This window comes from Podarcis bocagei (genome assembly GCF_964188305.1).
Source record: "Podarcis bocagei genome assembly, chromosome: 4".
Taxonomy (NCBI): Eukaryota; Metazoa; Chordata; class Lepidosauria; order Squamata; family Lacertidae; genus Podarcis; species Podarcis bocagei.
The window spans coordinates 57,848,425-57,864,137 of record NC_138128.1 but is presented as its reverse complement, the minus strand read 5'-3'; the positions used below and the strand labels follow the sequence as shown (position 1 = coordinate 57,864,137).

Sequence of the window (15,713 nt, the reverse complement as noted above, 5' to 3'; positions counted from 1 at the left end):
TGGCCAGCCTAAGAGAGCCCTTATTCAACATAAAACTGAATATGTGGTTTATCCTACCATGCCCAAAAAGAAAACAGATTAAAAAGTAGATGTTCCCACTGATAAATCCAAGACTTATAATAGCATTAATTTTTTTTTGGAAAATTTCATTTATTAAACTATTTAAACTACTATTAAATAAGTACAAAAGTTCAACTAGAAAATAATGTATTTCAAATGAATCAACTAACAGAAAAGTTTATTACTGTTCAGACAGAAGAAAACAGTGTTTCATGAATAAGCTAAAAACAAAAGAATGATAGAATATACTGAATGATTACACAAAACACTACTTTCTGTGAAAGCATTATTGGAAATGTATCTTCATTTAATCCAGAATTTGCTTTATGCTAGCCTTGTAACGAGCAAGTGGACGTACTTTGAAAGAGAAAATTACTGAAGCATTGTGTCGGAAGTTAAGTAGACCTGCAAAATAAAGAAGCATGTCTCAGAGAACTATCTGAATTTTCATAACATTGCAAATAAATTTTCAACAAAGTGTTCCAACTTGACATAAACCTTCATACATCATACATGTCATTTCTTTGCCTTTCCAAATCTAACAATTAAAAGTCTGCAACTGGAAGCTGAAAAGCTCTAATTTAGGAGACACTATCACTTGGCACAAGTTAACTTCTATGGATCACTACAAGAATTCTTCAGTGTCTGGTTGAAGACTGGCATAAGCAACATGTCTGAAAAGCATATTAATGTTTCAGAAATTCATTTAAAGGCAGAAAGAAGTCCAAATAGATGCCTGTCTAAATGCATTGCAATTACGTTACAATTATTTTGCGAATACACAGATATGCTCTGCCTTGTCTCAGCTCATTACCGACTCAAACAATTTGCCCTTCTGGGATCAATTGTTTGCTAATAAATAATTGTTTGCTGCAACAAAATGTTATTAAGTACTATTCTTATTAGTTTTGCTTCTACATCCTGTAATAAGATTCAAAACTAACTAATTCCCAGGAGTCTAACCTTAACCTTGCTGTGTTTAACAGCCCAGGAAATGATGAACCATCTGTTTCAGAAAATAATGGACAGCCAAGAGGAAATATTGTTTAATTGAAGATTAACCTCCTCAGAAAGCAGAACGAAGCATCCCTATAATTAGCAAACACAACGCAAGGATAGAAACAGCTGAAATCAAAGTCATATGGTCAGGCCCTCAATCGACTGAAGACTGCTTCCCATGCTATAATTCTCATTAATGCAAGTAATCTGCAGGAGCACTCCCATTAACATGGTGTAATGTGGGAAGTAGTTCCAAATATCTTTTTTTTTTTTTTAATCCCACTATACTGATTTTGGCAAGTTGCATTCATATTAGTGTAACAGATGATAGCATGGCAAAGTCAAGGCTGGGGAAAATTGAATAAAAATCTAAAATATACTTTTAAGTTGTGGTTATGCCTGGAAAGTAGAACTGTGGTGCTGGCTCTTAAGAATTTGAAATACCATGAGTGCTTATAGTACTCCCAGAAGCAGCACAGCAACAAATATTTACAAAAGGTCTGGTGGCATTTCCTTGTGTTAAACATAAAGGAAATATCATTACTAACTGTTCTACTGTCAAAATAAAAAAATTCCTTCCAGTAGCACCTTAAAGACCAACTAAGTTAGTTCTTGGTATGAGCTTTCGTGTGCATGCACACTTCTTCAGATAACACATCTTAATAACACTTCTTCAGATAACACATCTTAATAAGCAACCAAATGCCAAGTGTGAGAATGCCCACAATAACTCTAAGCTGCCAATTCCTTGCAGGAGGAAGTTCAAGCCACACAGAGCTTTCCCACCAACTAGAGCCACTCTTCTTCCACAGCAGAAGTAGTGCATGTACACAACAAGAGAAAGAAGCAGCTAGTTTAAAGAGCTAAGAATGGAGGGAGATAATGTGTGTATTTCTCTCCTATACACACCTATACTACAGCAGAGGTGAGCAAAAATTAGATCAGGGGGTACTGGTAGATCTAGTGATCAGCAAGGATTTATGACTCCTAAATGTTTAGCAACAAAAACATTTCCCACCTTAATAAGGGCGCTGAAATGAAAAAAAAAAATATTAACTCTGACTGGACTTTTGTGTGAAATGTCTTTTAAGCTCAGTTCAGTTTTGGCCCTAAAAATTAATTCCTAGGTTCAGAATGGGCTCAGAAGCACTCTGTTCTTAAATTCTAAGTCTATGTGTGCATTCTTGTGTACCTAGGTCTGACTGGAAGATCATAGGGTTCCAGCAAGCAAGGAGTAGGAGTTGACCCATCCCTATGGAGACTACAGCATAAAGGCCTTTTTGCAATTATTTTTCCCTACAGGCAAACATGCTCATATCTGCTGCTCCCCACCTTCCTGAAGGCAAATACGCTAATGAGAGACAGCAAGCAGCTGTGGGGCTAGTGGGAACAGCTAATACCCACAGAGGTTCCAAACACTGCAGGCATATGTGTTTTCTTAGCACTGTAATATACTCAAGTGGCAAAACTGAATATAAGATATAAACTCCAATGTGCTAAGGGAAAGAAAATCGCAATGTATTTAGGTTTAGGCTAAATTCATTTTAGCTTTGTACAACCAAAACTAGTATTTGCTTTACCAGGAAACGTGGCACAATTCTGGACATTAAAGAGTTATACATACCGTTTCAAAATTATTTTCTTATAATTTAAACCATCACTATAGCAGCTCTGCTTTGGTGTATTGTAGATGAGAAGCCCAGATCTATGTGCAGAGATTGCCAATAGTTCGAAATCTTAAAAATCCTAATATAATTAGACTCTCTCATATGTATTATCCTGAATTCTTCAACTTAATTTTAAAGCAATGAGCTGGCAATAATGCCATGACTTCATATAATAGCTCCTATTCAAGAAGAATGAGAGTTTGACATTCTTCTCCCACAAAACAAGTAGACAATTTTATCCACCAGCCGTCTATCAACCTACGGATATTGAAAGCTTGGGGAGAACAAGATAAAATCAACTCTAGTCCTACTGTCAAGCTGCACTATCTACCAGGAATCAATAATGCTATTCATGAATTTAGGAAAATTAATAAATCCTGGAATAAACGGTAGAAAAAGCTCAAATACAGGTGAAACTTACTCACTTGGGTTTTGTTTCGGCATCTGTCACTTGCCGAATATAGATACCATCTTCAGGATGTTCAACGTCATCCAATTCGTACATATATGATGATGCAATTGCAAGGGTGGTTTCATCATTACTGAAGGCTAGAGATGCTATGCTTGTAGGATAGCGGTGGAACTGACAGAGTCTCTTTTTATTGAATGGATCCCAAATATTGACAAAGCCATCGGAACCACCTAAAAATAGATTGCAAAGAGCCAACGAGCATTATTGATATCTGTGCAATTAAATATAATTAGAAAGTGCAAGGATATTTCAGTTATTTAATGGGAGAAGCACGTGGTACAAGATATAAAATAGGTTCTGAATTATTGCAGAAAATTTTCACATCAAACAATCTTCCCAGTTTTACAAGTATGCAAAACAGCTACAAAGTAGAAACTGTATTTTTCAGCTTATATTTTAATGATATATTTGAGAACTAAAGACAGGATACCTCAAATTCTCTAAAAGAATCACAGAACAACTGAAGCTTTTCAGATGACTGCTTGGTCAATATAACTGAAGAATTATCAACTAACAGCACTAATAAGAAAAAAATAAAGTTTCATGTTACCTGTAGCAAAAGTGTTATGGACATTGTGGAAAGAGATGGCATTGACTGGATAAATATGTTCAATATTATTCTCCTTCAATCTGTGACATTTGAAAGCATATTTCTTCTTCTGTACCTCCAAACTTGGATCCAAATACTCAACTGCAACACGGCCTTCAATAGAGCTTAACACATAGCCCTATGGGACACAGACAGAATCCTCACTTATTTCGATGACTGAGCATAGGGTTTTGTCTTTTCTTTATGAACTGCTCTATGTCGATGAAACATTTATAAGATGTGTACATCTTATGTACACATGTCACATTTAACTACTGAGAGGCACAGGTGCACTCTGAGTCCTAAAGGTTTGTAAAAATGTCTGAGAAGATTCCAAAGGGAATTATAGATTATTCTCTTAGCATTGTGTCCTGATAAAGAATGTTGCATTCCAGTTCTGACATTAACTCTAAACAGGGCACACACTAATGCCTTTTAGAAAGTGAGAACAGATTCCAAATGAGACCTCATTGGAGGAACCATTTTGATTATAAATAACATCTAACAAAATTCGCTTTCATTTAATGCCTCCTCTGCATAAGACAACTCTATATCTGCTAGGTATATCTTGCTATCTGACATCAATAAAAGTCTGTTAGGCTTTTCCTTTATATTTTTCCCACCTCAAGAAGAGCAGAAAATAATGGCTAAACACTACATTGAACCCCAGAGAAGGGAATGATGAGAGAAACAAAGACACTCTTGTTCTTCTGTTAATTCTCTTTGTAGCTTTGATAGATCCAGGAAAGAGCCATGCCCAGCACAGAAAATGACTCCTAAGCAAATAGTTTTTTATCTAAATCCTGTAACAGTATTTCCCAGAACACTAATTTTCTTGGCGCATGGCATTTATGCCAGTCTACTGCTCCTGCATAATTCAGAGCTCTGTGATAATTTTAGAATTAAATACAATATTAAAGTTCCTCTAGTTTCCAACTCCATTAACAGCTTCAAAACCTTAGGAAAGCACAGCAAATAGATCATTTGTTTTAGAGATAGCAATAAAATTAGCAAGATTCAAAATAAACTTTTTGAGTCAAGATAATCATAAATATCAAAAGCTGGTATAATTGAGACTATTTTTCTACAAACTTTCATTTGACAAGCCACTCTGAGCCCGGCCTTGGCTGGGCAGGGCGGGGTATAAATAATAATAATAATAATTATTATTACAGTGGTGCCTCGCAAGACGAAATTAATCCGTTCCGCGAGTCTCTTCGTCTTGCGAAGCATGGCTATTAGCGGCTTAGCGGCTATTAACGGCTTTAAGAAAAAGGAAACAAACTTGCAAGAACTCGCAAGACGTTTCGTCTTGCGAAGCAAGCCCATAGGGAAATTCGTCTTGCGGAACGACTCAAAAAACGGAAAACTCTTTCGTCTTGCGCGTTTTTCGTCTTGCGAGGTACCACTGTATTATGATGATGATGATGATGAAGCACAATTTAAATACCTGTTTGTTAGGGAATGCTCTGATGCAACGTGTCTGATATTTAAGACTTGATTCTCTTCTTTGTTGAACATAGCCCATGTTTCGCAAGTCCCACACCAAAACTCTCCGACCAGCTGTTCCCACTATCAATCTATCACCAGACACAGACAATGTATACACCTTGGAAAAAAGTTATAAAGTGGCATTACATTTTCCACATTCAGTACTAGGATTTCTACTTTAGCAGCATAAAGGTAGAAGGAAAAGATTACCTGTTCCATTAACATGTTCAATGACAAAAGATTTTTAAAAGTAGAAGTCTAGCAGACTTAACTCTCCATGAAACACTAAAATGCATTCTACATGGACTATACAAGATTACCCATGTTAGAATACCAAAATTTTACATACTAAGCCTTGCTATAGAGATGCAATTTTTCTTGTTTGTCCTCCTTATATCTGTCTTGTTCCTGCTAAGAGTTCTCCATCCTCAAAGGGAGACCATTGTTTTCCCAACCAACCTACAAACCTAAAAAGCTAATTCTACCCTTTAAGTTATAACAATGTCCTTGCCAATTCATCTAACCCCAGCTTTCACAAATCCTCAGGAACTATAGTTAGCACAAACTATGGATTGCATATACATTTATAATCATAGTTGTGGTTTGGAGCTAACCATTGTTAGTACATACACACAAATAATTTTTAAAAACCCAGGTGCCTATGTAATGTTTTTAGGCTCTGAAAGCAAAAAGTGAATTTTAAATTATTTAAATAAAATGTGGGGTGGGAAGGGGAAGATCCATCTGCAAGAAGTAAGGTGAGATAGTGCTCAAGCTCACAGATTGCTCTCAATCTCTTATCCATGGTTAACAGATCAAGCATCATTACATCTGTGTCATGATTACATAAATAATTTTAAAGAAAGTTTGTCTATTGTTTCAGAAAACAATAACCTACCTGTCAATTACACACAGAGAGAAAAATTTGCTGGCAGGAACATCAAAAAATATATTACACTGAACACTCAACTCATTATTTACTCTTGCCATTTCAGCATGCATAACTAACCACTAAAAAAAATTTAATGGTTGTGATAAACAAGAAAATGTTGCTTAAATCAGTTTAAACTAAAAACAAAAGTTGTTTAACTAAGCAATGAATCTGTTATCAGGTAAAACTCTTTCAAGTAACAGCTACTAGTTACATATTAGATATTTCAACTTTACCTTTCTAAAAAGATACATACTATACATGCTTTCATTCCATATGCTTAACATGTGGTAGATCTGGTATCTAATTACAGATCCTTCATTTATACTAGGACTAACAGAATGTAAACAGAATGCACGGGCTACCGATTAGTTTCCAGGCCCAGGCCCAATTCAAAGTGCTGGTTTTAACCTTAAACGGCTCAGGACTGCAATACCTCAAGGACCGCCTCTTTCCATATGAACCTACCCAGACCCTGAGATCATCTTCTGAGGCCTTTCTTCATGTGCCTTCTCCTAGAGGTCCAGAGGGTGGCAACACAAGAATGAGCATTCTCTGCAGTGGCTCCCTGTCTGTGGAATGTTCTCCCCAGGGAAACTCGCCTGACACCTTCATTATACACTTTTAGGCGCCAAGCAAAAACATTCCTTTTTAACCAGGCCTTTGGTTGATTTGATTGACATCCTATGTCCTTTTAAAATGTGGGTTGGGTTGTTTTTATTTTGATTATATATTTTGTGGTTTTATATTTTGATTTTGTTCTGTGAACTGCCCTGAGAGCTCTGGGTATAGGGCGGTATATAAATTTAATGAATTACTTTATTTATTTATTATTATTATTATTATTATTATTATTATTATTATTATTATTATTGATGATGAATTGTCAATGGCTCAAACAACAGTGACACAAAGCAAATTACTATACAAGAATGCATACAGTATAAAATGTGATAACACAAAAGCAATGTTATAGAAAAATATATACAGGAAAAACTGCATCAGGAGTTTTAACTACCTTAAATCTTCTTTACAGACTGGTGTCATACCTGTGAAGTATTCTTTACAGCACCCCATAGCCATAAATCAAATGAAACCAATATCATGAAATAGGCTAGGTATACACATTTATCAGAGATACTATTTAAAAAAGTGACATAATGAACCTTGCTATACCAATAAGAAGTTTGATTCAGTGTGACTGTCTATTATATGGCATTCTGCGAGCAATTCATCACAGTTTTCTACATGCTACATGCAACCATAAATCACAAGTAAAAAACAACATTTTTATCCTGATCAAAGATCTCGCCAATAGATTCAGATTATGTAGTGCCCACATTACTGGGCTATTTAGACATGATGTGGTCTAGACTGACAGCTCACCATTGTGATTAGAAAGTATCTGAAGTAGTGACAAAAACTATTTGCATGTATCTGCCTATGAAAATGAAGACTGGCGAGAGATCATAAATAAAAATTTAAATACTGTTAATGCAACTGCTGTTTAGTGAGCTGAAGAAGTTAAAGCCTCATCTCATCCATTTATCAAAACATGCAGCTATTCATACCATAAGGCTGCACTAACATGTTAAAATAAAAGTTACACCGTTCAAGTTACTCTTAAATGCATAACTCAAGGTTTATTGTTGGCCGTAACTTTATCCCATCACTTTGTTTACAGTATTTGTAAGCCAAAGTTACAGCAGGCTGCAAATCAGCTGCTAGGACCTTACTCATGGACCCTGAATAAGAAGCTGAAAGAAATTAAGCTGCAACAATCAAAATTTCCTGTTTACATTGGCATAAATGGATACACCAACAAAGCCCTTCCTATATTAGTGTATTGACACCACAATATAACATAGGCAATACTACCAGCTGGGTTTCTGGAATATACCTTCAGCAAAAGGATCTCCCTATTGTATCCAAGTCTTATCCTGGTTTGTTAATTAACAATGGTTTCTAAAAACCAGTTTACTAAAGATTGAGCAATGGGGAAAAGCAGTTTAGAAACAAAAGAAGACTAAAGCTTTAAACCTTGTCCCTTTGTGGGAGGAGCACACAAGTCTAAGGTTTGTGGGGCTCAAGCCCTTAACAACAAACCATGGTTTTGTGTTATGTCTGAAGAGTGTCATTATATTTTCCTGGTGTAGCTAAGCTTGCATTAATTACTGAGAATAACTACAGAGTTAACTTTGTATTTTTCTGGTATTTAAGTAGTACTTGTTAATCATGCAAAAACTCACTTAAGTCTGTAATTTTACCCTCATTAATAGTGTTTATAAATTTTTAATGCAAACAATGAACTGATCTGAAAGATATTAATACTTTAATTGCTCAAATGTATTCCTTAACCACATAAAAAATGCAAGTCTACTAGAAAAAGAGCCCCATTGAACTTAACAGTGCTTACTTCTGAGTAGGCATGCAAAGTATTGTATTGTAAATTGCTTAAATACAAACCTTTTCAGGCTGAGAAAATGTTCCCGCATTACAAGGTGTTCTCGGATCCCATAACTTGACTGTTTGATCCCAACTTCCTGTTACCATTACATTGACCTCTGGACAATATTCAACACATCGGATAGGAGCATCATGGGTGCCAACAAGATTGTCTGTTTTTTTAAAAAAAGATTAGTAATAATGTGAACACATAGTTGCACTATATTTTTGATAATCAAATTTAATAAAAAGGACAAAACAATATTCATACAGAGTTAACAGGGTCTGATATACCATTCACTAATGTATGTGCATGCTGGGACATCTTTCAAAGGACGCTTGATCCTCTAATCTTCTCAATAGACAGACACTTCTGAAGTGTTAAATGTAGACTAATAGATATCAACTCAGTATTTCAAAGAAGCTTAGGGGGGGTGTTGGTACCCATGCAGAGATTTTCAAATGAACAAAAGAGATTTGTGCACCTAACTCTGTTGGGGTCCTCTGAAAATCCTAGTCATGAATGGTGTGTTTGAAAGATCTAATAGTAGGTGAATGTAGCATGACCACATTAGTTCATGCCTTTGCCACTTGTGAGTAATTAGGCACTTTCAGCAAAACTGTCAATAAACCTTTATTCCACAGCATCATCCATTTTAGCACTGTATCCTGTAGTATTAAACTGTTTTAGAAGCTTTTAAAGTGATGCTGAATACTAATCCTGTAATACTTCAGATTCTTTCTCCAACTTAGAAAATAAATCAGTACTTTTTTTTAATCCTCTAGAATTTATTCTAAATAGCTTTCTCCTCCAAACCCAATTCTCCAGTATCTTTCAAGACATCAAGCAACCATTGCCTGGAAACATCTTATCCATTTACAATGTCACAGCATCTAATTTCATCCTCTACAATGATGAAAAGCAGCTTTCCTGACATTCAGTTACTCTGCTTCCAAACAGCTAGGTGTCTGATCCTATTATCCCTGCATCAACTACAATGACTATTTATCAATATTGTAGGGTATTTGTAAAGGGAGTGGATGTTAAATGTCCTCTTATCAAGTCAGAACGTGCAATCATACTCACACCTTAAAATCTCACTCAACAGATGTCCCCCCAGATTTCTCTACTACCCCCAAAAATATATATAATCACAGTTTAAGGATTTCATATTTAGAATCATAGAATTGTAGAGTTGGATGGGACCACAAGGATCATCTAGTCCAGTGTTTCCCAGCCTTTTGAACTACAATTCCCATCATCCCTGACCACTGGTCTTGCTAGCTAGGGATGATGGGAGTTGTAGTCCAAAAACAGCTGGAGGCCCAAGGTTGGGAAACACTGATCTAGTCCAACCCCCTGCAATGCAGGAATCTTTTGCCCAACATGGGGCTCAAACCCATGACCCTGAGATTAAACGTCTCACAGCTCTACCGACTGAGCTATCCGTTTACAGTATTTTCCCCATTGTCTCTTAAATCAATTCAAGCCCCACACGTTACTCTATGAACTCATAGTTCATATGCACATGTATGCGGAATAATGCCCTTCTGCCAAAATCTCAGGCAAGTCTAAATGACTATAAAAACAAAGTTGGAGCTGTTAAATAGCCCATAAATACATTTCTAAAGGGAAAAGAACAAATGAAACTATCAAGGATAGAAAAAGTACTGCATAGAACTAGGTCATACAAGCAATATTGACAGTTTCGCTTTCTCAACACTCAAGACTAGAACTGTAAATAAAACAAAAAGATTGTTTTTAAATAAAAATGTACCACCCTGCAAATATTTTTAAATACTCAGTTAAAGACAAAACACCACAAGGTTCTTATCATGGAATACTAACTCTTTCCTTAGCCTAAAAATCTGCATTGACTAATAAAGCTTTAAATGCACTAAATAAAATCAAGAGCAACACTATACAGAAATAAATGGAAGTTACAAAAAGTGCAGACATAAAACCAAATGACATAGTAAATATGAACTGTACAGAAAAGAAACACATTTAATTTGCACTTTAATGCTGTCTGTATTTATACTGTAAGAATTCCAGTCATAATACTTTTCTATTTCACGACACTATTTTCAGTGAATTAATCTACTGTTGAAACAATCTATTTTCTCCTACTTCTGCAGATTCTACTATACCTATCAATTAGCTTACCTTGATCAGTGTTCAAGTCATGCATTTTTAACTGCCGATCCAATCCTCCACTCCAGGCATGTGTAGGGTCCTTCAAGAGAAGAAAGTTGTTCACTTATGTTCTACATCTGTACTCAAAGGAACCAACAAATATTTGATAAAGGCATTATTTTTGCTTTAAAAAGTCTTATCCAACACTGTCAGCAAGGGATCAACAAACCATGACCCTTTCAAAGGCATACATATAAGAATTTGGGATGGCGCTGCTCTCCTACTGCCTACATACCCATTTTATTTCCACAAGAGTACAGGGCGACTGAATGACAACAGTAGCACTACCGCCAAAGGTCACCCACAATGGTTACTATAACTGTGGGAAGAATTTGAACCCCACCCCTGTGCAAGGGGCTTCAGCTCCTTCACTGGGGCAAAAGCTACGCACAAAATTATGAAACCGAAGATTAGAAAATAAATTCTGTTATTAAATGTGTTTTACAACGCTAATGTGATATTGCTTCCAAAATAATTAATGTTGATAAAATCCTGCAGCATAACTATTATATAGGAATGAAATAGTGTACTTGACTAGGCAACAAAAAGATCAAAAGACAGTGGATGACATCCAGTGATGTCCACCCAATTGTGCAGCGGACTTCAGCTCATGGAACAAAATGCCCCATTTTTGCATATTATCGCTACCACCACATTCTCTTCCAGTAGATTGGCAGACCCTCCAAAGATGATATTGGAGATATTCAGGGAGCTACAAAGTGGAGGACAAAGCAGAAGTAATGCATGAGCAGAAGACCACTGATACAACACAATTTTACTGGTTTCCCAATTTTCCATACAGGCTTATAATCAAAACACGTAGTTTTAAAAACAGAGCTGTCAATCAATTGAACAATTCTGTTCAGCCATCTGTCTTAACCAATTAAAATTAAATATTAACCTGCTGCACTGGCTTATTACTAAAAACCTCAGTAAGGGTACCTTTAAAAAAATGATAAAGATAACCTCTATTTTTAAATGTTTTCACTGGTTGCTGGAGAGCAAGACTATCTTTAGCATTCTTTTTTTCATTCCCCATTACAACAAAACATCAGGCCCACACAAGCATCAACACAAGCTTAACTTACTTAACTTAAGGCATACTTAACTTAAAGCTCAATCATTAATAAAAGGCCAGGCTAGAGAAGCCCATGTGCAATTCCAAAGTGTTTCTGAGCACAGAAAGGGTGGTGGGTTGCTCCAGAGGGCCTCCCAGTCTTCAAGAGGTAGTTTCTTGTCAGATGGGAGGAGCTGAAAACCCTGTCCGTGCAAAACACTGTGCATGGCACTTTGGAATCCAGCCTAAAGACTTCAGTAACCTACTAATTAAATCAGTTACACCTTGTATCCCCTTCTTATAACTTCAATAGTAAAACACAAAGTAGTAAAAAAGACTTACATAAAAAGCACAGTCAAGTACAGCTCCTGTATGTTGATACTTGAGTCTCATGGTGTTGGCAGGAACATCATACAATCGAACAGAAGTGTCCCAAGATGAAACAAGCAGAAACTGAGATGTGTTAGGACTAAATTTCACTGATGAGATTCCATCTTCCGGTGGTTGGTTCAACTTAAATTCATTTGACCCAGTCATCTGAATAAGATAATACAAAAGTTATGTATAAATTATTATTTTTTTCTATAATATCATTGGTAGATTTTAAAGAGAAATTACAACAACAAGAAAAGCCTGCTGGATGGGCCACTGGCACATCTGGTCCAGAACTCTGTTGTCAATATACAATATGCTGATGACACCCAGCTTTATCTGTTGATAAACAGCCCCTGACTCGGCCCTGGACACACTGAACAGATGTTTGGAAGCTGTGGCTAGATGGCTGCGTGAAAACCAATTGAAGTTAAATCCTTCAAAGATAGAGGTCCTCTGGCAGGGTCAGGACAACATGGGGTTGGTGGGCCAACTCACATCTCTTGCAGGGGCTCAATTAGTGCCAGCGCCTTCCGTCAGGAGTTTGGGTGTAACCTTTGACGCCTCCCTCTCTATGGAGGTGCAGGCTGCAGCTACAGCAAAGGTGGCATTTTTCCACCTTCGCCATGCTAAGCAGCTGGTCCCTTACCTTTCTTGCCCTGATCTAGCCACAGTGATCCAGGTGACGTCACCTCTAGGCTCGATTATTGTAACACGCTCTACGCGGGGCTGCCCTTGAAGCTGACCCAGAAACTCCAGTGGGTGCAGAATGTGAGGCTCCTTATGGAGTCCTTGCCATGGGACCACATTCATCCAGTGCTATACCAGCTGCACTGGCTCCCAGTGGAGTACAGGGTCAGGTTTAAGGTGCTGGTTTTAACCTTTAAAGCCCTATACGGCCTAGGACCCTCGTACTTACAGGACCGCCTCTCCTGGTATGCCCCATGGAGGACCTTACGGTCTGAAAATAATAGTATCTTGGAGGTCCCGGGCCTTGAGGCTAAACTGGCCTTAACCAGGGCCAAGACCTTTTCGGCTTTGGCCCCAGCCTGGTGGAACGCTCTATCGCAGGAGACCAGGACCCTGCGGGACTTGACATCTTTCCACAGGCCCTGCAAGACAGAGCTGTTCCGCCTGGCCTTCGGTCCGGGCACAGTTTGACCCCCCTCTATGGGACCCTGTAAGCTACCTCTTTGGCCCTTTTATTGGCTCATGTGGGACCAACACGGATAACTGGCCCTGATGAATACTTGATGAATACTTGAGGTTTCCAACCCCTATAGTTGTAATTTGTGGGCAGTCATTTAATTTCATCCTGATTCTAATTTTTAAGCTGTATTTTAATCAATTGTCTGATTGTGTTTTAATGTATTTGATATTTGATGTTAGCAGCCCTGATCCCGATCTTGGCCAGGGAGGGCGGGGTATAAATAAAAATCTACTTACTTACTTACAAGTACAGTCATACCTCGGCTCCCGAACGCCTTGGGAGTCAAACATTCTGGCTCCTGAATGATTGAAAACCGGAAGTGAGTGTTCCAGTTTTCAAACGTTCATTTGGAAGCCGAATGTCCAACGGGGCTTCTGCAGCTTCCGATTGGCTGCAGGAGCTTCCTTCAGCCAATCAGAAGCCGCGCTTTGGTTTTTGAACGTTTCGGAAGTCGAATATCTGGCAAATTACTGAGCAGCCTGTAATGTAACATCTTATTTGGAGGGGGGAGGAGAAAAGAAATACCCCCATAACAGTAGAAATGTGGCCCCAAAAGAAAGGTGGGAGAAGCAGAATTAGCAAGTTCTGCTCTTGTGCATTGCTTATGCACAGGCTATTTTGGCTCTGAGAACATCAGTGCCCAGCTATGAGTCGTGAAGGCCGTTCCCTGCAAGGCCATTTGCACCTGGCCTAGGGAGCGGGGCCCAGACTCACCCAGCCCTATCAAAGAGGCTCCTGGTGAGACCAGAGGGACATCGCTATGCCTGACAACAAACCCTAATTATTGATTCTTTTGCCCCATCTTTCTGTGCCTGCCAAACAGCCATATCATGCTTATGATAATATTTTATTCTCTTATTAATTATGCTGTTTTAAATGTGCGTTTTATATTTGACTTCACTTATCAATGATTTTTTTTGTTAACTTTGTGTTAAATATGTATTCTGCAGCTGACCTCCTTTGTAATGTTTTATTCTGAAATCTTTCAGATAATATTTTAGTCTTCTGATGATTATGTTGCTTTGACTGTATACTTTATATTGGACTTTCTTCAGAAATGTTTGATTCTGGATTGTTTTATTGATGTTTTAATATGTTGTAAACCGCTTTGAGATTTTTCTTAAAAATATAAAGCGGCATAGAAATGAAATGAATAATAATCAAATAACAGCATATGGAGAAATCAATGTGCTAGTATAACTGATTCCATATTATACAATGTATCCAATACCCTTGTGGTGGTTCCAACTGCATCTCTTAAAATGTACACCATGGATGTGAGAATTCCCCTCTCACAGAAAAGGAGGTTAAACCACTGCTTGTTTTCCCCTATCAAAGTTCCATGATCATGGGATTACACAAATTCCTGGAGAATATGTCCCTCATAGTCATGGTAGCCATATCAGACCCACCAGCTGAGAGCCTAGGTACCAGTTGCTAGGGAGCAAGAGTCACAGAGGGCCATAGCTGTCAAGTTTTCCCTTTTCTTGCGAGGAATCCTATTCGGAATAAGGGAATTTCCCTTAAAAAGGGGAAAACGTTGACAGCTATGCAGAGTGCTACTGCTTGCAATGGCATCTTGTTATCTTAGAATCCTGCTTCCTACAAGACTGACCACTGGCCTGATCCAGCAAAGCTCTGGTATTGTCTTTTAACTTATCATTTCAACGAGCCTCGGTATTTACAGCACAAAACCTTACCCCATTGTTATTAAATGTTTGACCCCAGAAGCGACGAAGGAACCTCGAGTATTGGGGGAGGGGGAGGATTCTTCTTAGGATGCCCCCTGCTTATTATTCCTTAACCCTATGTTATTCCTTATGAGATGCCTACACCCCCCTCCCCCACCCCAATTTCTCAGAAAGGGAAGAAGGCAGCAAGGGCGCGCGGGAATAGGCGGGGGGTGTAATGGGCGTGGCCTGAAAGGAGGACCCGCAGTTTCACTTCCCTCCGAGGGTTTGGAGAGGCAATGGCCGAGAGGGAGTCCCCCCAGGCCGCGCGAGGGCTCTTCGTCCCAAGGCGGGCGGGGGTGGGGAACGACAACAACAACAACAGGGGCGCCCCTATTACCTTGTCCTCCAGTTTTCCGACGAGGCCTCTCTCTCACACGCAACCAACCGTCTTCCTCCTCTCGCCACACGCGCGCGCCTCGAATACCGAGCCAACTCCCAACAGCCCCAGCTCCGGCGACCGCCTCGGCCGGCGATTGGTTAGTTTAAAATG

General features: G+C 38.4%; 1 protein-coding gene across 2 annotated transcripts; it reads right to left on the bottom strand.

Annotated features, from left to right (window-relative positions):
• Positions 1–221: 221 nt before the first annotated feature.
• Positions 222–15,713, bottom strand: BUB3 (BUB3 mitotic checkpoint protein). 2 transcript variants are annotated; one of them, XM_081193134.1, is made up of 8 exons: positions 15,561–15,713; positions 12,251–12,445; positions 10,822–10,891; positions 8,676–8,827; positions 5,238–5,396; positions 3,749–3,926; positions 3,148–3,368; positions 222–465 (listed from the first exon to the last, which is right to left on the bottom strand). In XM_081193134.1, exons 2-7 carry the CDS (start codon positions 12,443–12,445, stop codon positions 3,148–3,150), a joined length of 975 nt encoding a protein of 324 aa, XP_081049260.1. In that variant the 5' UTR covers positions 15,561–15,713; the 3' UTR covers positions 222–465. The 2 variants fall into 2 exon arrangements, with proteins under 2 accessions (XP_081049260.1, XP_081049259.1); XM_081193133.1 differs by having other exon boundaries at positions 3,152–3,368.